The 22,562-nt window shown below is 38.1% G+C and overlaps 1 protein-coding gene across 1 annotated transcript in view; it reads right to left on the bottom strand.

Moving 5' to 3' along the window:
• Positions 1–22,562, bottom strand: part of SEMA3D (semaphorin 3D) — a 138,245-nt gene that overhangs the window by 35,306 nt on the left and 80,377 nt on the right. The window contains exons 7-10 of the mRNA XM_050324641.1: positions 21,253–21,381; positions 15,042–15,184; positions 1,632–1,746; positions 1,095–1,164 (exon numbers count right to left, since the gene is read on the bottom strand). Coding sequence (XP_050180598.1) covers positions 1,095–1,164; positions 1,632–1,746; positions 15,042–15,184; positions 21,253–21,381 — 457 coding nt within the window. The remainder of the gene's footprint in view (positions 1–1,094; positions 1,165–1,631; positions 1,747–15,041; positions 15,185–21,252; positions 21,382–22,562) is intronic.

Genomic DNA, 22,562 nt, shown 5'->3' with positions numbered 1-22,562 from the left:
AGGACCACTTGATAGATTGTCATTTTTTCTAGTGATAGTTTCTAATGATAATTTCCATCTATCATTTACTAGCTATATTGATTAGAACTTTATGCAAATGAAGGACATTCCTTTACATTGATATTATAGGTGAAGTCCCTGAGAATTACAAGTTGCATTGGAAAGACAGAAAAAAACCCCAAACTACAAAAAAATCCCCATTTATTTATTTTTGTATATATTTTTCCTTTTTTAATGTATTTTTCTAAAAAAACCTCCAAACATCTCAGTTTTCCAATGATTATCGTGCCAGGTTGTTGAGTGGCATGTACTTTAGTTACTTCATAAGCTATTTCATTCATTGTGCAACATTTACTTCAATTTTAAATATTTTCTGTGGTTATATATCTATGTAGCTACTGTGATGACTGCTTCTGAATTAGAGTTCCTTGGCAATTTTTCATTGTACTAATACTCCTCAGCATTTGGCTCATCCTTATAATTTACACTTAATTGAAAGGTTCTGGAGATTAAATTATTTTCTTTCCTACAATTCTACAGAAAACACCTCATCAATTGCAGCTGAGAGATCATTAATTAATTAGTGTATCCCCTTGAGATAAAGTTGGGCTATTCTTTCATGAACTCCAGTCTATAAAATCACTGAACTATCAGTTTAGAGAGTAGTTTTGATACTAAAAACGGCAGATGTCAAGATGCTGCTTAGAGAAATGTTGCTACCTGACAAAGATTTGTCTTAAGTAGCAAATACTGGTTACTTAATAAATATGATAGAAGTTTATGAATTCAACTTGATGAGATTGAAATAAACTAGCTTGCTTTTGATTCTTACATTTTCATTGTTTTTTACAATCATTCTCAAAAGTCAGGCACACAAAGGGTTAGGGACATAATTTATTATTTCTATTTCTGAAAAATAGTCCTCTAGTCCTCAGTGACTAGAGCCCTGATATTGGAAGCCTTCTTCCATCAGTCTCTAACTGCTCTCAGGAATCAGGACCTACTATAGAAGACCTGAGTATATGGAGAGTATAAAAACCTGAGTAAGATCTTTAGCACTTGTTCCCAGAGGCGAACATGATCCTGACACATACCTTGTTGTAGTGAAGACTCCATATACAAGCGGGTTTCTCTCATCTCTTGTAGAAAGTAAGAATATATCTTCTGCAAAGGGAAAAATATGTTTGAGGATGTTTTTATTAGATAAACATCCACTATTTCTGTATTTACCATTTATAATTTGGAGATTTGTAAAAGCTATAACAAAGCTTTAATATGAATTTTAACTTATACCACATGGATTTTTGCTAATATTCTGAAATGTGTCCATTTGCAGTTAGTCTGGTTTTTGTACAGAATGAGTTTTTTCACTTTCCAGCTTCTGGAGGGGAAGGGAAAAACCCCATAATTCTGATCAGATCAATTCTGGGACTTCTGATAAAAGTCAGAGATTACTAAGACCACTGTTTGGAAGAAGAGTAAAGTCAGAACAAGGCACAGTGCTTCTATAAACCCGGGTGGGAAAAACAAACAAACAAAGCCCCAAAACAAACAAAACCAAACAAACAAACAACCTCCCCCGCCAGCCAGTCTTAATGTCAAAACAGACCACTAAAGATAAATCAACTTACGCAGCTCATCAAAATGTGTGTCTGCTCCTTCAGGACCGGGTATGGAACACACAAGCCTCGCTTTCAGAAAAGTTGTCCACTTGTTTATTAGGCTCCTTTGGCCTCCCATATCATTCTAACAACAAAAAAATAAAAATACCTTAATATTAAACAGATAAGAGCTTTAACATATGGCAGCACAGACTGCGCTTTTTCTGTCTGATTCCACAGTTTGATCTTACCACAGCGTCAAGGCCTTTTTTACTTTTTTTTTTTTTAACTAAAACATTGTAGGACAGCCTTTTTATAAGTAGTTCCTGTAGTTACTTCTCAGCTCAGAGAGTGGGCAACTCATATCTCCTAATTATATCCAAATCTGATTGCAAAGTTCTCTCACCAGCTCTACGACTGTCATGCTGTGAAAACATATGTCTGTATCATGTGATTTCTTGTTCCCTGTGATGCTAATTTTTGCAATCAGTTGTTCTTTGAGAATTCTTTAAAAACCAAATACTAGTACAGAAGCTTTTGGATAGGTTTCTCAGAAAAGAAAAACTATATTCATCAGCAGCTTACAGTGTAAATACTGCCCTGTTTGCTTTGTGAGCATAGTAGAGAGAGAAATGCATTCCAGGGAAAACCAGTCATATTATTTTAATAATCACTGTCATGGAAATATCAATTTATCCTCCACAAAAGGTTTTGGTGGGGTTTTTTCCATTTATTTTACTATGGGTTTCCAAAACATAAGCATGCTTCCCCAAATTTCCTTTAGTCACTGGAGAAAGAACAAAATCTACAAAGGGTCATCTGAAATTTGAATTACCCTTCTGAAGGGTAGGTTTCCTTCTACTGACTTGGATCAGTAGAGGGGTAGGGGTAGTGGATTTTAGAAGATTTAAATTTTAAAAATCTGGACTTTTAAGAGCTTGTTCATGTATTCCTTCCATTGAGTACATGAAAAATCTAATTAATTACTTTTATCTGTCTTCCATTGGTCTCAAACAGTAGAACAATTTAGGTTACACAAAACTACTTAGGCCCCAAAATTTTTCATTCTGAAAGTGCTAAGGACAATCTTATACCAGCAGGAACAAGTATTCAAACACTTAAGAGAAATGTTATCACCAACAGTAGTCTCCCAGCTGCAGGTTCTGAATTACCCCATGAAGGTGCCTACATTTTTCATTTAACAACTCTGAAGCTCAGGGGTTCTGTGTTGTAAAATTCAGGACCAAAAATCTGACGACAAATATTCAACCACTTCAGATTCATTAGGAGAAATCAGTTTTTTGTTAATTGACTTTGCAACCCTGAAGGTATAGAACCAGCCAGTAAGAAATGCTGGGTGGTGGAAATTACATGTCATTTCCGAAGATCGTATTTGGCCCTTCAGGGCTGTGTCATGCATATTACAGGCATTCAGAAAGATGGGTTTAAGTGCTGAAATCACTTCACAAGGAGTAACACTTCTCGGGTAATGCACTCTAACCACTTTCCCTTTTCATGTACCTGCTACTTTTAAATAGATTAGCTCAGTTGGAAATGATTCCACTTTATATATCGCCTTTGGAACTCCTGCTCTTACAAGAATTGCTGCCTCCTCTCTTGATTTCCTGAGGTCCTGCCAAGTCTGAAGCTTTGCATCTACCCAACAGATTTATTACAAAGGTGTCAGAATTAGCAGCCTGAAGCCAATACCAAAAAGAAGCTCTGCATGTGTGTGTTCTGTTCAAAGCCACAGCAAATAAACTTTGTGGTGCTGTTCAAACCAAACAATTACAAAGATGCAAAAAAGAATCTTAAAAAGCAAGAAGTGTTAAGCTTTTCTTTCCTCTGGCAATTTGGATTAGCTAAGCAATTCTCACATTGCTGGGCTTCCACTTTGATTTCTGGTGGATGCAGTGAAGCATCACAGGAGCTGAGACGTCTCTAACTGTCTGGTTAGGATCAGAACACAGGGAGAAAGTGATGGAGCTGGAATGGAAAAAGGACCCGTGTCTACCTCCTGCTCCTGTCACTGCAGGCATTCAGCTTCAGCATGAGATGGAAAGATATGTACTTGTGTTTTACGCCCTTAAGTTGTGATTCAACACAGCATTTTCACAAGTTCTTATTTTAAATGTATCAGTAGTTCCACTGAGTACCTAAAGAGCCATGTGAACCAAATACTGTGCTCAAAGGAAGCAATCTTAGCAAGTGCTATGTGCTTTAAAGTATAAGATTCCACTGGATTTAAGATTTATCCTTATTTAGGTGCTCTCAAGCCAGGACATGATGTTAACCATGTTACTTGAATTTAAGAGACATTAGAACTGACATTCTATGTCTTAAATATCCAAAGCTGCCAAAATAACACTGAAGAGTTTTTAAAGGATGAAGGGGGATTCAATGACCAGCCAGCATTCCAAGAGCTACCAAGTCCTTCTGAAGACTGAGAATGACAAATTTATGGTGCAGAAATTGAGAAAGTGAAAAGACCTTTCACTGATTCAGACAGTTGCACATATAATACGTTGACATATCTCTTCAACATGCTTCTTCCTACCTCCATGGCTGAATGAAATAAAGTGGACATTTTACTAAGAGGATGTTTTTGTTTGTGGTTTTGGGGCTTTGGGGGGATTTTTTTGATTAGCAGCCATATAGTACTTTTCAGTTCTTTATGTCATCTCTGATTAATAGTGTCTTTCCTTTCCTACTATGTGCCCAGGATTCACTGACTAAGAAAATACAGGAACTGACAAAGGCCATGATGATTTTATCTACATATACAATTAGTTCAGATCAGATCAAGGAGGTTCAGAAACTATAAATAGTATAGGCATATCTTTGTTCCAGGAGTTCAAATAGTATTGATCTTACTAAGCTCTTGAAATGTCTGGCTTTTTCCTTATGTTATTTTTTGGTGTGTATTAGGTCAGTCTTTGACCCATCTTGAGACTTCAGGTGCTGAAGAACATGAGGTTGTTCTCCTTTCTTTCAGACCACGTTGGCATGAACTCGTTCACTTTGCATCATATCTGCTCACTTTGCTGTAGATTACATGGACCATCATAGTTCATGATTATTGGCCACGGAGAGGATGCACAAAGGACATACTGGCCCAAAACATTTTTGAAAGTGGATTGCTACAGAAAGAAGACAGTCTCTTCTGTCAGGAAGATTATTTAACATCAGTCTGCAATGAATCACTGATGTACTCAAATGCTGTGAGCTGTCTGTAGAGCAGGACATTAATATAATAAGATGTACAGGATGGGTAGTCAGTGGATTACAAAAAAATGGATGGAAGAGTGAAAATCACCAAAGCAAAGCCCAGTCATTGCACAGGTGAACAAAAATAAGGGTTCAACACAGAGTCTTAGACTCCTGAGACGACTGCTGAACTGATTTACACCATGCAAGGGTTTGCCTCAAGTCTGTTTAAGGGATAAACTGGATGTACTGAGATGATTTTTGACAAGAGATAGAGTCTGAAGACAAAGAACCCTAAATATTTCAGGGAGATGAGACAAGAAGACAAGATAAATTTAAGTGCTGAGAGAAGTGGAAAGCAGCATAAGCTAGCCTTTCATTCCAAAAATATGGTTAATCTCCTTGTAACAGCCAAGTAGCCTCAAGTATCTGAAATCTTATCTCCCAAAATATCACTTCTAAGCACATTGGATTAGCAGTGTTTACTATAAACTTTGTTACTGGACAGATGAAGGCACTTAAGACTGCATATTTCATTTTGAATATAAATAAAGCTTTAATTAGCGCTTACTGTTTTGTACTCTCACAAGCTGCAACAAATACCAACACTTCTGCCTGAAACACCTTCTTTTTAGAGAAACAAGTGCTTGTAAAATCTTGGTTGCTTGTGTTTGCCTGAGTTAGAAATTGAGATAATTGCCAACTAGAAGAGGAGGCTGTTCAATCTGTCACCTGTTGAGGAAATATTACCCCTATATATCACAAAGATTTAAACGCAGAAATTATCTAGATAAAGGGGGAAGTAATCCAATATGACTTTAACAAATCAGATAGACTCTTACGCTATAGAAATCCTAAAATTTCATCCCTTTTCAAAGAGATGGTTGTAAGAAACAATTTGTTGGAGTGAGAAATCAGGTTTCTATCAAACTACATTAAGAATTCAACTATCTGATGTACAACTTCAGTGAGCTATGGGTAAGTGTATGGCTTTCTGATATCCAGGAAAAATGCTGTTTAAATGTCACAGTGTAAGTTTTGTGAAGTAAATTAAGGTCATATCATACACCTCTCTTGGGAGGCTTCCATGGAAATCTTAGTTTTCTGATCTTCAATTTATGTACAATTGAGCAAAGACAACACATTTTTCAAACCCTCTAGTTAAAGATAACTTTATCATGAAAATAAAAGCCATCAGAAAAAATACTGCTTTTTGATCAAGTGATTTAAAAATCAACTTATTAAAGACTTTCTGTTGTATCTATTTTATATTCTATTGTATCTTATATATATTATATAAACACAGCATCATTAAAATGCACAAATGTTAATCTTGGAATCCAGGAGTCAGGAAAACAGATGGCAATGAAGCTAAAGAACATCTGCATCTTTGGGGTTTTAAATCTCTTACTTGTTTGTAAGTAACAGTGACAAATTGAACATTAGAACAAAAAGTGCAGTTATCTGAAAAATCAGTCTACATCAAAGATGTCAAACACTGTGATTCATAAAACTTTAAAGACAGTAATTATCCTGAACAGCCTCTAAAAGGAGAAAAAAAAAGGAAAGAAAAAAGAAAAAAGACAATGAGTGGAATTTCTAGAAGCAGGTTATTAATTACAGCCAGTGGCAAGATGTGCAGAAGGACTATCCAAAGAGAATTCCTGTCCTGAATAAAAAGAAACGTTGGAGAACAGAGGGGGAAAGTGCTGAAACTGCAAAAGGCCCTGGAGCCTTTCTCTTATTGAAGCTTAGCTACATTACAAAGCTACCAGAAACAAATGGCATCCCCTGCAGCAAAGCTGTACGTTAGGGAGGGAAAAAAAACCACCCTTCTAGCTGACTTTATAAACGGAGAAACAGCCAACAGTCTTCTTTAAAATTATGTCTTCAAATTCATAGTTATTTTATAATTATTTAATTTTACTTTATATATTCTAACTCCACCCGACTCTGTTAGTGCTGACCTAACATGGGAAAGTTAAATTCTCTCCTTCAGGAATTCAGGTTCAGAATTTCTTGTCCAAGCCATACTGATGTCAGATGAAAGATTCCTCCCATGATTTCAGCAGGCTATGGGTTACATCCAAAAACATCAAGTAACACATGAAGTGTGACTTGAGAGAGAATAAAAGTACACTTGCAATATAAACAATATAACATAAGCGAAAGAAGGCACATGAGACTTTAGATCTTTGACTGCGCTGCTATGGATACATTGCACAAACTTGGGAAAGTTAGTTTTCCTCTGTGTCTGCAGTCCCCATCTCACAACCAGTTGGTGCCTCTGTGTAGTAATTCTGCTGTTTCTATGAGATTACAGAACCTTTCCTGGGGAAAACATCTCATAGGATTACATACTTCTTCCTATAAAGTGGCACCAACCCCTCCAGACACTGCAGATATTGCTCCTGTATTATACTTCTGCTGCTTGAAGTAGTTGATATAAAGTACTATGGACTGTGCTTTCCAAGGTCTCCACCACTGTAGTAGCATTTGCACATAAGCAGACAACAGAACTAAAGGCATAAACCAGCACAGACCCCTCATAGAAACTTCATCTTTCTCGAAAGTTTGATACCATCACAACTTGAACCAGAAAACTCATACTCTGGAGCACAGTTGAGCAAAACCCCAGACTACCTCTTGGTCCCTGGGACTTTGTCCTTCTGAAATCATCATCTACCACACTCTTGAACCTAATTCACAGCTTGTCCTGGCTCTCTGCTTATTTTTCCTGTCCTGAGACAGAGCTATCATGTCAGGTACTAAGACTAAGAGTGCCCATCAGTAGTGCAGTGTATTTGCTGATCTCGTAACCTGTCACTACTCTGTACCAGCTGGCTTCATTCCCTCAGTGTAAACCACACTGCTTGTTGGAAAAGAACTGGACAGGATAAATAGTATCTTCTACACACTAAGATTATAGGCTGTGGATCAAATGATTCATTGAGCTCTGTGCACATCCAAAGTTGATTGCAAAACCGGGGTCAAATATAGATCTAAGAAAAAAACCAAAACAAAACAAAAAACAAAACAACTCAAGCAGAAAAGCTAAACATTTGTCTCAAGTGATGCCCTTGCCTACCTAGAAGCAGGATTAGGCAAGAACACACATATATGTAGTCACCAGCATGTAGGAGTGCCATGGCTGGTGTCAGACCTGCTTTTGGCTTCCTCAGCTGAAAGGGGCAGGACTGAGCTAGGGAATTCTTTGGCATAAATCCAGAATGAAGCTCAAGTAGCTGAATTTATGGCAAGATGACCCAGTGTAAAACTGGATATGAGACCTATGTGTAAGGATACTACACTGGGTGTTCACACATTTCTAGGCATTAAGACAGTGGGAAAGGGGGACTTCATCACAACAATAGCAAAAAGGACAAGACTCTAGGACACATCTACTGTGGAAAAGCCCTCTGTCTGAACTAGGAGTGAGAGACATAGTAGTTTAGCTTTGAGTTCCTGCTCCACAATCAGAGTTGTTTTTATTTCATTCAGAGTCACAATGCACTCACACTGAGCATGCCTAACTGTTTGGTTCACTGTGGAAAACGTCGATTTTTATTTTGGAAAGTATTTAAATATCACACCCAGAGGTTTCTACCAAATTATCTTTGGATGGTATCCAGACTGGAAAATCTAACTACACAGCAAAGAAAAATTCTGGACTGTTACTAAACTTACCATGAAAAAAAAAAAAAAAACCAAAACCACAAAAGCCAGAAACTAACAGGCTCAGGTAAAGACTAGGACATGACAACAGCAAGTTTTCATGTGCTTTGGGACAGATAAAAGAATAAAATTAAACCCCATTTTGCCTCAAGGCCATTCATCAACCCTGCTAAGATTACCTCCAGCAGGTGTGCTAGTATTAAGATTATTTCCCCAAACTGTCCAAAGGCTGCCACAAAATAGATGTACTCTACTATATCCACCATTAGGCTGTTCATTCCAACTTCAGAGGTAATCTGAAGTCAGCAAAGGCTTATGGCTGAACTAATAAATTATGTTACAGAATTCTCATTAAAATCCACTTAAATTTTTTTTAAAAAACCTGTTCATGGTTTATTCCAGTATGTTTGACTTGCCTTAACTTGTCATCTAAATTTTCATATATAAATAATATAAAATATATGATATAGATAAACAGAAAGAATATAAAAACCTCCAGGTTATGAAAGGTAGCATTCTTGATCATGAAGCTACAGGCAAGTCAAGTGACTTGAGGGATCATGCAATTAATGTCAACCAGGAGATCTGAATTTATATTGTTTGAACAGATTGAGAACACTGAAAATGGAGCAGTGTGAGATGCAGCACTGGGATAAACTGGCTGCTTTCTGAACAAATAGACTTGAATTAGCCATTCAGAATTTCACATTCTGAAATAAAAATGCCTTGAATTTCACATGCCAGTGATCCAGTAGAGCAAAGCTCCCTTTATAGACAGTGGAAAATACATCAGACAGTGATTTGATTTGAATTGAAGATGGAAGGAGTCTTCCTCTAAGTAGGCATCTGCCTTTACTGAAGCACATGCCTGATAATTAGTTTCCTTGCTTGGATATGTACAAGTGCCTGAAGTCACTAATGTGGGACAGTGACCACAGTATTGATAACCAGAGGCTGAGAGCCAGGAAGGGCATGACACCAACAAAACAAAGGTAGGTCATCATCTTAGAGAGTCGTTTAGAATTTAGAAGCCTGAAACATCTACATTGCAACAATGTACTCAACAGCAAAACTGTGAACTGTGGTACGTTCTCATATTAAACATGCTGTCGGGAAAAAAAAGACAGGAAGATAACTTTGTCACATGAAAAAAATTTAAAAATCAGAAATTTGCTACTCTTAGAGCTATTTGAAGATCTGAGTCAAAGCACTTGGAAGCACAGGGACTTTGGTTTAGACATAGGAACTCCACTCCAATTAACTCTGCAGGCTTCCACTTCCGAGCCAGTGGGTTACTAACAGTGTCTTCTGCAATGAGTCTCTTTGGCAACTAGGATGATTTCCAGAGTTTACTTCAGAGGTTGTGCAGCTGCAATTCCATAATCCAGTTTTAAAAGCTCTATCTTGACACTGCAATTTCTTTTTCTTTTTCCCTGAGGCCCACTAAAATTCAGTCACACCTCTTTATATATAAGCATAACTTACATATTTTTGCTTCATCTGTAAATCATAATTTCCCCCTCCCCCCCATTATATTACTGAAACACACCCATGAGGGACAAAAATATACAAAACTTCCTATGCTTATACTTCTGCCTTTGCCAATAAGGAAAGCTGGACCAAAAGACCTGACAAAGCCTGATGTTATATCTCTTAATCCATCACAGTTAGAAGCAGATATTGTATGGAACTGGCCTGTCCCCAACACATCAGCCCATAAAAATGAAATTAACATGATGAGCATCTGCTTTTCTGCATAATTTGAAAACTTTCAAATGGTATATATTATACAAATATCAAATTTGGAAGTCCAAGAGGAGTTGGCTGCCGAAAGAATCACTGCTGCAAAGATGCTCAAGGGGCAAATGAAGGCCAAAGTTGTTCTAGAGATGACTGTTTCAGAATGTTTTTAATCATTATCACTGAGAAAGCAAGAAAGAAAAAATTATTACCCACGGCTGGTATTGTAGTTGGGCAATATTATGGTGACAAAGGAGGTATGTGAGCATGTAATACTCAGTAAGTTAAATCTCGTCTGGAATGAGTTGCCTCCAGAACTGGAAGCAGGATAGCTGCACGAGTGTGGCTCTGAGCCCAGACTAATTAGCCCTGCTGAGAACATGTTAACATGGCTATTTCGCTTCCAGGACCCCAGCTAGCAGGGCTGAACAGTGAAGCATTGTGGTATGAGGACAACCCAAATGGGTTTGGAGATCAATTATCTACACAGTGTAGCATAACACAGTATAGAAATACAAATAACGTAATGTTAAGACCCAGTTATCCCTAGTCACAGTAAAGGCATGGCTAGACTACTTCCAGGACAAGAAAAACACCTCTTAACTTTTACATCCAAGCAGCCCTCTGACAAAGCCCACTGGAGACCCTGGACTTGGAGTTGCAGCAGGATAGCTCCCTCCTGCCATTGTAGGAATACAAATTGCTTAAAGCACCAGACAGGAGGCAAGGTCATAGCCTTGAACTCTGCTCGTGTTCATGGCTTTGGAAATAAATAACATCACCTAAACGTGGAATGCAGGGTGTGTCCAGGGCTCTCAACTCAAGAGCTCTTAAAATGATTACATTCCAGTGTGCTTAGAAAGTACAGTTTAACCAAGAGGGCTGTGCCTAATTGCTATATTCTTGTCCCCAGGTACAGTGGGGTATATATAGGGGTGGAATGGCATTCCAAAAAAAAAAAAAAGACAAAGAGCTTACTTGTTCCCACTAGAACAAAGGTTGCTTCTGGATACTAAACACTTTGGGAAATATGGGAAAGCATCAGGGGCCAAAGTCTTGGCAGTCAAGGTCTCAGAAACCAGTCTCTAAGACTGCACGCCCTAACTTTTGCAATACATCACCAAAACCATTAAAGAGAAGCTTGTAACACAGCAAATGCAAACCACTGTAATAATAAACAGGAATTTCATACTGCAGCAGAGAGACTACTGCTTTTGGCTAATTTCCACTCCATTCCAATAGAATGAGGTTATAACTTTGAAAAGAAGTGTTTCTATATAGATAACAACCAAAAGCTTCATCAACCTTCCTCCCTCCACGAAACCTTTCTGTGGATTCCTTTGTGTTAGGATTTTTATTTTTCATTTTATTTGAGTGGGGAATATAGTGGGGAAACCTGGGTCTTTTCTAGGGCTATATTTGTGCATCTGTTACGTCATCAATACATAGAATTCTGCCATCATTTAGTGGTGGATATACACAAAAATGTAGCTGACCTGTTATTTGACTGCACAGGGCACAGTGCATGGATGCTGCAATTTTTTTTTTTATTTTTTTTTTTCCAAATCTTTCTTAGTGTGTAATAATTGTGTCATCCTCAGCTGATGCTTCACGTGTGGGCTTGAAGACAATGTAGATGCAAAAACTGTTTCTAGAAAGAGAAATATGTGCACCCATGGTCTTAAGAAGTTAAGGTTTGTATGATCACTTAATATACATACGTATAACTATATGCATTTTAGAAAAGAAATAAGCTTTGCTGGCTAATCTTCCACAGCACTTTTTCTTTTTACTTATGGTCTTACATGAGAAGAAAGCAAATAACCATAAACACTTCAATTTATGTCAAGCGTGAACATACCACAAGTAGTATCAGGTATTACCAACAGGGCAATGATACTTCTGCTTCCCTCAAACCAAAAACAGGAAATGCCATTTGCCATGATAAATTACACAACTGGTTCTGAAAGTGACTGTTGAAAGCACTTCCTCCCTTGTCCCACTGATATCCCTTAGTGATACACAGAATTGAGATGACGTAACCTACATGAGTGCTGTGGAGTGCTGTGTCAGTACAGCACATACTTCAGGACCCCAAGTATGGTCTGATGAACAGGACAAGAGGCAGCTGTTTGACTCTGGGCAAAGAGCTGCCAGCAAGAGTATTGTAGTCTTCTGGGTCTGAAAGTAGCTGGGAAAGTGGAAGGCTTTCCAGGGAAGATTTCCCCTAAGGGAGAGGATCAGTGAGAGACCGTATTGTTGAACCCTTGAAAATTAGCCAAAGAATAGGCTGCATTGACTAAGCTCCTTATTAAAAACAAAGCCTATTCTAATTTCAGCATGTGTTTTTGGCATTAATGTTCAGGAGCCCTAAGGCACAGTGAGGTAGAGAGCAATTGAGTTCTAGTAGAAAAAAAAAGTGTTTACATCAAGAAAATTATTTCAGAAGTTGCTGGGCTCCTCCCATCCACTTTTATTTTCTGCTTACCAGGGAAAGAAGGCTTAACTCTGTGCAGTAAGCTCACGTTGATGAGAGTGCAAGTAGAAATTGTTATGTTATCAACTGTTGCAATCAAAGACATTGTTCCCCTATCAGAGACAATTAAGCATAGCAGATGTTTCATCCAAGAACAGAGATCCAGAGTATCATAGTTCATAAACGGGGGTCTATTTGCATATTTTAAATTATATTAAATACCCATAATAATTATATTTTAATTATAATAATTAGCATTATATTTTTTATTTGAAGGTAGTGAAAATAAATGTACATAAAAACAGGAGTCTGGATTATCAAAAGAATTCTGCAACCAGTGGGAAGTCCTCAGTAAACAAAGAAGACAGTGCAAAACAATGAATAACAGTCACCTGGCTTATCAGTTTCCATTGTTTTGTTTTGCCTATTAAAAAATAAAAATCACAAATTTTTTCCCATTAACTACTCTACAAATTCAGTCTTATTTGAGGTATGTTTATACACAGTCATTAGGATTTCCTTACAATACCTTTGCTTTTATTATGATATCTTATCTCTTTTCTTTCTCTAGGTAAAGGATGCTGGAGTTCTCTAGCTAATATATCTTAGTTTACTACAATCTCTCATGTGCCTTAGCTCAAAATGTTGTCTATCAATTTCTCCTAATGCATTAAGTGCTTTCTCGTAATCAGCAAATGCCATGTCTAGCAGCAAATCATATATGTTTGCATTTCCATTCTGCCATTAATCACACTGCTGTGAAATACCCGACTAAAGATTATCCACTCTTTCGTCTGGCTAAAAACCTACTAGAGAACTGATTTATGAATGAGTTTTTTGTTTTCTTAACACTTTAGCTCAAGGACAGAAGTGCGAACTGGTTGTGGTCACTGAAATTTCAGTTGGGAGTTTGGAGTTTGCTGGACTGCAGAGCAGTTGTAGATTTACATATTCATACATGTGTCCACTCTTCATTTTTCAGTGTGTGTCCATCAGCTGAACGGCTGCTTTTCTCCCAGACACATCTTACTGCAGATCACAAACAACTTACTGATTTTGGTAATTTACTAATATTCAAGTTTCTCGAGAAGATAATTTTCACTCCCAGCAGAGTCACATTGCTCAGAAAATGCAAGTCAATGATTCTGAACAAAATATCATAGAAATGCAGCTACTCATGTGACTGCTGTGATGGTGTTGCTGATACATCACGAGATAAACATTTGCTCAAAGCTTATATATATTAATATGAAGAGACCTTTAAAGTCCCATTTTTCTGACTTTAACCAGTGATTCCTGGGTACCTGGATTCACTGAGGACCTGAGGACAGGATGGGAGCACTTATACTGACTGCTTCTACAGAATATAGGAACAGAATATCCTGCGGTACGAGGGATTGGATAGAAAGTATGTCCGACACAGAAGTCTTTAGACCCTTCTGCCACTGTGGGAAGAAGACCTCAGCAAAACCAGCTGTTCAACAGCAAACTACACTGACTGCTGTCTTCATATTCAGGAACTGTTTTTGCTTCTCACTACCGTTTGAGGAGGCTTCTGCCCTTGACAGAGATGCTTCTCCCAAAAGAGTGCATCTCGTGAATGCCTGAGTCTGCATATACCATAGGGGCAGAAATCTTCCATAAGGGGCAAACCCAAGCCTAACGAAAGAGAAAGTGAAGGGAGCAATCATTTAAAGGTGCCTGGGAGACCAGGCACCAGCCAAATGAACTTTTTACACTGCAGCAGACCCGGGGTCTGGCTCCTACTGGTCAATGGGTCAAGGACTGTGCTTCTTCCCAAGGGAGGAAACCTCCAGGCAGATGTGGGTGTAGCTCAGAAACTATATACATTTTTAGCCTCCCTTCACCCCAGCTGATTAGCAGGAATGTGCAGAAACAAATGACTGACCCCAGTTTTCAGTAACGCCTACGAATGATGTACAGAGCTAGGCTGAAGGGATGGGCTTGTATATCCATGCATTCAGTGGGCACTTTCCATGGAATCCCAGATACCTTGCCACTGCGTGCACTTTGACACATCAATCGTCACTGAACGCTCATGAAACAAAGGAAGTCACTGTTGCACTTCTGAAGGTCAACCCTTTATCACTTGGACACAAGATTATAATTTATAAGTATATTAGCTTTTTAAAAAGAGGTATAAACAGTCAATATCAAGTCTATTTTTGACAAGTACATTTCAGATGACATTAGTAATCTATTTTAAGAAAAATTACTACAATGGCTCATTGGGTAACAAAGGAAAACAGATTTCTCACAGAAACAAACTAAACTTTGTTCAGTTTTTTTCTTTGAATAAAATAAAAAGACACAGTTCTCACCTTACATACTCTCCCAACTCTGGAAAGGATTGTCTTGTCAGATGTGCCACTATCTTGTGATATTTCTCGAAAAAAGAAGTAGATTTTATCATCATCTGGGTTATAGGTATCTGGGATGGGAAAAGTTCCAATGAATTTCGCTCCTGGAAATTACAAAACAAAAAGGGAGGGGAGGTGTTAAAAATATAAAGACAAGCCTTAGAATTTGCTACTAAATCTCTCTGCACTTATGTTTCATCTTCCAGTGAAACAAAACTATCACTATATAGACATTTAGTGGTGAGTTCCTTACTAACTGCAAGCAAAAACATGGAGTCATGGACTCTGAAGTAGTTACTCTTAGTGTGATGTTTTTGTCTATATATCTCACTACCATTTGCATAAATACTCAACACTGGTTATCATTCTCAATTTGAAAATAGGATAACTCCCAGTACAAAATATTGCCTACACAAATCTACTTTACTGCTCTTGCCACCAAAATAAAGTGAAGTAGATTTTCTGAAATCACCTGGTAGAATTTAAATTCATTTAATTATGCATTTTAGCAGTTATGAATACAGAAATACATTACTCTTTACTAGAGATAACTTGCAAAAGAATGAAAGAACCTTTATTGACCTATGGGATTAAAAATTTCATATAAATGAAAACTTCTTAAGGTAAAAGTTTCCTACATATCTATGACATAGCAATCTTCTGATTATATCTACCAAATCCAATACAGAGCCACGCTGAGATTCCCCAGTTAGCACAGCAAACTCCAAAACTGACTGGTCACACAATTCCTTGTAGATGAAAACAGATTTGCTATGTTGATGAAATGGTCTGTTTGGGTTGTTTACATCTGCTTTTTACAAAATGTGCCTCGACATGCCAGGCCATTATATGATTTCTGATCTACTCTAAAGCAAACTTGGGTGTCTGCATCTTACTGGTCCAAGATGCTCTTTGCTGTCTTTCTCAGCTCCCATGGTCTCCAATCCTGCTCTACCTGCTCACAACTTGAGTGCTTTTGGTTTTGGTGTTTCGTGGTGTTTGTTTGTTTCTTTCTTTCTTTTTCCTTTAATTTTGCACTAAAATAAGAAATTAAAGTAATTTGGGGGTCCCTGACTGCAGCAGAGCAGGCAACAACATTGTCTTGCACAAGTGAACCAGATATTTGGGGCTGTGATTTTTAAGACATTCCCCAGTGCACTACAACAGATGAGCTCTTCTGAGGGCACTTGGATCAATGATGTTTTTCTTTAAACAGAAGTGGCTATACAAATACAGTGCAAAGAGACCCTTGACTCTAAAATACATTCTTTCAGCAATAAAATACACAGTCTTTGTCCCTCATTATCAGGTAGGCTGCAGTAGAAAGCAATAAGGAGGGTGGTGTAAAAATGCAGAGCAAACAGAGCCCAGTGGCAATATGGGGGGAATAGTATTATCAGCTTTCAATGTATCTTCATGCCTTTGTCCTTTTCATAATAATTGTTACTTTATATTAGCCTGGAGGCATTTTCACCATGAACTCTACAGTACACACAGGAAAGAAAGAGAGTCCTTGATTCAAAAGTTTGCAGTCAAAGGCCTGAGACAAAATGGGATGTGTGTGTTTAAGTGCTCAATGTGCACCTTCGAGACAGAAGAGTAAATTTACAGGTCAAAATAGCCACAGTGCTGCTTCCATTTTAAATCTTTCTGACACTAGAGAATGGTGTCAGCAGGAAAAATGAAATGATGCAGGCATCAAGATCTATAAATTTAAGCTAGGATTTCAAAATGAGCCTGAGGAAAATATTCAATTACCCCTCAGGGCCTGTAAGGCTACTTTGAAGATTAGATCTCTAAGCATGAATAAATACATAAGTATTCTTGCAGTATGGTTTCTTAAATATGTGGTTAGCTAAATGCCCATTTAATAGGAAAACCTGTGAAATACTTCTATACTATACTTTTGAAATTCATATCTATTTTTTTTTTCTTTGTAATCCACATTCATAGAACAAAACACTGAATGTATGGGGTTTTTTAAATTAAACTTAATTGCTTTCCTTGGCAAGCCAAATGCAAAAACAAATGTCTCAATACCAATTCCTGGAACACATTTAGAAGAATCTCTAACAAATTAAAAGAACACAAATATTTAACAATTTTAAATCACAATTGAAAACACTGAAGCTGAAAGTTAAATCCAAGCAAAAATACGCTGTCAGAGATATGAAGACAAAGAAAGTGAAAACAATTTAATGGAATAGATTATGATCTGAAAAGCACATTATGTTCTCCAAATGAGATCTTTGTCTGATCTTTTCTAACTCATCCATTTGACATAAAAAAGTGCATTTAAACTAACTGTGAATTAGGCTTTTGGATTCTTTGCATGGGAAACAAATGAATGATGATGATTTTAAACCATTGTTCATTTTCCCATACACAGAATTGTTCCCCTTCCCCTCCAATTGCTTCAATAGAAGATTTTCCCACATATTAATTTCACGACTGGATTGTATGCAACCAAATAGGGGATTACAGGCATCGTGAACTCTGACAATAGATGGTACAGGTGTTGCTCGTGCTTTTTTAAACATGCTAATGTGGCCTAGTGGGAAAAGCTGATACACCTGGTCCTTCACTGCAGGGTTTGCTGGAGTGGCCACGTTTGCTGTTGGTTACCTGCTGGCTGTTGCACCCTTCTAAAACCCGCAGTAGATTTATACAGTGCAACCATGTGGGCCTCCGTAAGACCTATGGACAAGTTAGGCTCAGAAAAAGAGAACAGTAAAGGAGTAGCTGTCCCAGAACATGAAGAAATGGAAAAGCAACCTGAAACAGTGGAAGGCAGCAGGTCTGTGTAGCTGGGCTGCCAGAAATACATGGTATAATAAAATGCAAAGGATAGTGCTCACCTCGATTATCATAACCACCTAGAAGTCAAGCTCCTAACCAATATTCAGCCAGGTCCTCTCTCAGGGAGGGACAAATGAATAATCTTATTTTAAGATGGATTCCTACATATAACAGGCAGGGTGAGTCACCCTCTGGAAGTGTCACCTCTCTCAGCAAATTACACAGACAAGCAAAAGGATTGAGCTCAGACAGGATGCAAGCTTTTTGCCTTTTAGAGCTAAGGGAGCTGAATCCCATCCAAAGTTCGCAGGGTATAAAGAAATCATTGCCTGCAAGTCTTTGCCCTGGAAAAGACAACTAAATTGCTATGGAAAAAAGCAAGAAGGAAAAAAAAAAAAAAAAAAGAGATGAGATGAATACAATTCAGGGAAACCCTCTTTCCAGCTATGGCCTTAGCTTCCTATGAAGGAGGGAGGAATGTGCAGCTGTTTCGTGCATGCCTGTGTGTAGGGCTTGGGTATCCTACCACGGGATGCTCTCCTCTGCCCACTGGGCTGGAGCGGCGCAGACTGGGTTCCAGTGGGCGGCTTTGCCATCCAGAGAGGGGCCACCAGCCCCACTTGCCTCATCCCCGGCCACGGCCGCGGGAGAGGCAGCTCCAGTCAGCAGCTGTGGGAACGCCTGATTCCAGCTCTGCGGGAGAAGGGCTGACGTCTGAGCAGAGGCAGCATCCCCTCTGCTTCAGTGCCACCGCGTGCAGGAGTGTGAGCATGTGTGAGCATGAGTCATGGGAAAGATTAGCTGCCTTCCTCCTTTTCTCCTCTCTGGAGCTGCTATTCAGTCACTGAGATTAAGACATGTCTTAATTAGTCAAGATAGAGATGCCCTGCAAGGAACTGGAAGGTATCCCACGCATTTTTCCCTTATGCTTTGTGCTTCCCTCCCTTCCCTCAGGAAAGGATAATTTCCAGAAACAGAATAAGACTAAACTTTAAAAATATTAAGGTGCATTATAGCAAAACCTCCTTGGCCCTCTGGAAAAAAAAACAAGCTATACATTTTATGTACACTTATCCTAAGTAAAACATGAGTCATGCCTGGAAATCATTTATTTCTAATTGTAGAATTATTCAAGCATGTACAACTTTTCCTGGAGGTCTAACACATGGTTGGTAAATGAGTGGTAGATTTAGGAAAGAAGGGATTTAGATGAGGTGGGAGTTTTAGACCTGAAATCAAGTAAATATTTTCCTTGTACCAATATTGGCTGAAAGTACAAAAGTATATAATTGGTAACATTACACAATAAACTACAAATATATCAGCCACTGTATGGCTTAGTGCAGAAATGATTTCGTCATTTCGAGTTGCACTCAAAATTTTCTCCAGCCTTAAAAGGTCTGTTTCAAAATATTAAAAGCACATAGTTTATATCTATGCCTCTTAGTATAACACTGCATGGATTGTGTATGTGAAGTCTTAGACAAAGTGTGGCTGTAGGTTTTTATATGACTGGAAACAAGGTAAACCTGAAGAATATATGGGGTCTTCAGTGTTTATATAGTGTGGGGTAATTTTCACCTCACAGTCTAGCACACTAAAGCTCTTTTTCAAACCCAGACATATTAATATACTATGCTCCTTAGAAAACTTTCATGAATACAGACGCTTTAAGTGAAAACAGAATAAATCATGAATCAATCTAAAGAAGAAAGGCAGACACCCCCCACCCAGCCTCCAAACTAAAACACATGAACAGTTCTCAAACCTATAGTTTGTTCTGTTTTCTGGTACTGTTCTCTTGCCTTAAACTGCTCATGAAATAACAATAATAAATAACATAAAGAAATGTTTGGGACTGGATATTTAAGCTGCAAGTTCTTTTGGGCTGGGAACTGAACCTTGTAATGCTCATCAAGGTAGATCTATACTAATGATAACACCAGATGCTCCTCAGGGCCAAACCACAGTAAATCCAGTAAATCTTTTCTTTTTTAAGCATGTTATTGCATCCCTTAGGAAAGCAGCTACCCAGCCACGTTTCCACACTGAGCACCTGTGGGCCATCAGTGATAAAACTGGATATGCAGTTTCAAGGCTAATTATAGTTAGAGAACTGACTGCTGGAAGGACCCATCATCCTGGTCCATATAACTTACAGGTCATTGCTGGTGGGCATTGCACAAGTGGTGTGTGGAAATGAGAGACAGCAGACAGGAGGTGGGACAAGAAAGGTTTTGAGCACAGGACATGAAAGTCAGCAGAAGGTGAGCAGAGTCAGATGTGATATTTTTCTGCCTGTCCAAAATACTGCTCCTATTTGGAAAGTTAATAATTACTTTAAGTGGTTTCTCCTTTATCTCCTCATCTCACAGCAGAAATGTTGGGGTTATGGAATAACATCTAGACAGAAATGTAAGGCAACAGTATAGAAGAAGAAAGAGAAGAGGTAGGAAAAAACAATAATTTATTTTTTTTTTTTAGAAAAAGGAACGTTTCCTCTTGTTGAAGCCTCAAAGAGTTAAGAGGCAAAATTATCCTTTTTAGAAGCTGTCTGCTGGGAAGGCAACTTAACCCTGTGGTCAGCAGGCCCTGGCTTTACAATACACCCATAATAGCTACACAGGCATCCTGAACCAAGGCCAGTGTTGCCACATCTTTAAAGACAGTTGACAGCTAAGAGGGAGATGCTTTAATTGAGCAGGGTTAGCTTGTGAGTGAAGTTTTCCATGTTCCTCTGTGTGTGGTTTGAGACTGGCTGGGTGCAAATGCAGCCAGTTTTTCAGAGGGTTTACTAGCTCAGAATGTTTTTTAACGGGCAAGAAAAAGCAGTGTTTTGCTTGGGAAGCTATTTTTGTGTGCCCTTAGTGGTTTTAAAATGATCCTCACAGCAACAAAGGGTGTTTTACCCCCTCAGAAAAAGGAAAAGAAAAAGAAAAACCTTCTACCTAAAAACATGGAATTTCTAGTCTGTCATTTCAACAGGCTGTATGGAACAGCTTTCAACCATTGATTGGTAAAAAAAGTTGGTATTTTTAAAAAAATTGCAATAAGACTGGAAATAGAAGTATTTAAGTCATGATATTATTCCAATTACAGGACTATATACAGATGTAGAGATCAAAGATGGAAAGTATGATTAGGTTTTATGCTCCTACTCTTTCCTTAATTAGCATTTTCACCTCTGTGACTTTTCTCAAGTGCATTTTTGTTCCAGTGAGCTTATTTTAAAAAAGCCTATGTAACCCAAAGATATCATGATACAATATCTATATTTGTAGTTACTGGACACATATTTATATAAGAAAGGAGTTATTAACTTCAGAGGGGCAGGGACAATGCAAATGACAACAGCATATGTTTGGGATCTTACCAGTAAGCCAGTAATGTTCAGAAATGTCAGTTCTGATGTAATGGTGGTCGTGAGAAGGACCCAGAGAACGTGTTAGAGCGGTGTCTTTGCCAAGGAAATCAGAAGCTGTTCCAGCATAAAGATACTCATCTGCAAATAAAAAAAAGAAATAGGGTTTCTACAGCTGTTGGGCAAACAAAATTAAAACTATTTATGCTTTTTTGGGTGAACAACACCTGTGTGTAATTGGTCTATAAACTAATTTAATGTTTTAAAGTATTACTGTCTTTTATTTTAATGTGGTTTGGGGTTCTGTGAATTTATTTACATTTAAATGAGAGTAATATTTGTAATTATATGTTTGAGAAGTAAAGGAGTCCAAGCCTAATTTTCAGATCTTTTAGGCACTTAGAAAAGTTAATTCTCTGGGCTTTAATGGGTACTGGGCTCTAAGGGTAGAAAAGTGTAGACAATCTAGACCTGGGTGCCGTGGTGAGGACACAATCATTTATCCATCCTTGTGTCCCAGGCTTGCCATGGCCCTGATGGCTTTGCTGCTCCTGGGTTGGAGCTAGAAAACCATGACGGATGCTACCCCATGGGAACTTTGCAGCTTGGCCCATTCCTGGTGTAGGGATCTCCATCCAACGCTTAATTCATGAGGAGGAATTCAGGCACTATGGGAATTCTTTGCAACTATTTAACATGTTAATGTCAGGAATGTGGCTACAGACCAGAATCATCTTCATCTTTACACAGAGAGTGGTCTTGCTAAAATAAATGACATATTTTGCTTGAACAAGGCAGCCAGAATTTGCCTCACAAGGAAACTACACCTATGAGACAGTGCCATGTGCCTGCTTCAATGGCAGTCACTATTTACTCTTCTGCCAGCTTTGTGGGCAATGCAAACTCCAAGAACTGCACAATATTTTCTGTTTCCCTTCAGATCTTAGTACTTTTCAAAATGAAGCAAAGAAATGGTATCACAGGTATCACAGTGATTTTTTTTTAACCACATAGAGCATTTTACAATACTTTTTTTTTTTTCCCCTATAAAATAACAAGATAGCTGTATTGGCTGGGAGAGGGATTTTTTTTTTCTGTTTAATGATTTGCAACAATAAATCCCTGGAGTTCATAAAATGAAAAAAGTTCGTATTCATAAATTATAATCATATAAAAAGCTATATGATACATAAAAATCCCCTTCCAAGAGTTCCTCCTCCAGGTTTTCTAACAATCCAGGGTGGAAACATTTCACAAGATCTTTTAGAGAGAAGCCTTTGTTGAGAATGAATGCAGAATAAATACCATTCAACATAGATGTT

Source organism: Myiozetetes cayanensis, unplaced genomic scaffold (genome assembly GCF_022539395.1).
Source record: "Myiozetetes cayanensis isolate MyiCay16 unplaced genomic scaffold, myiCay2020 scf3, whole genome shotgun sequence".
Lineage (NCBI taxonomy): Eukaryota > Metazoa > Chordata > Aves > Passeriformes > Tyrannidae > Myiozetetes > Myiozetetes cayanensis.
Note: the sequence above shows the minus strand (reverse complement) of the source record. Positions and strands in the feature narration are given on the sequence as shown.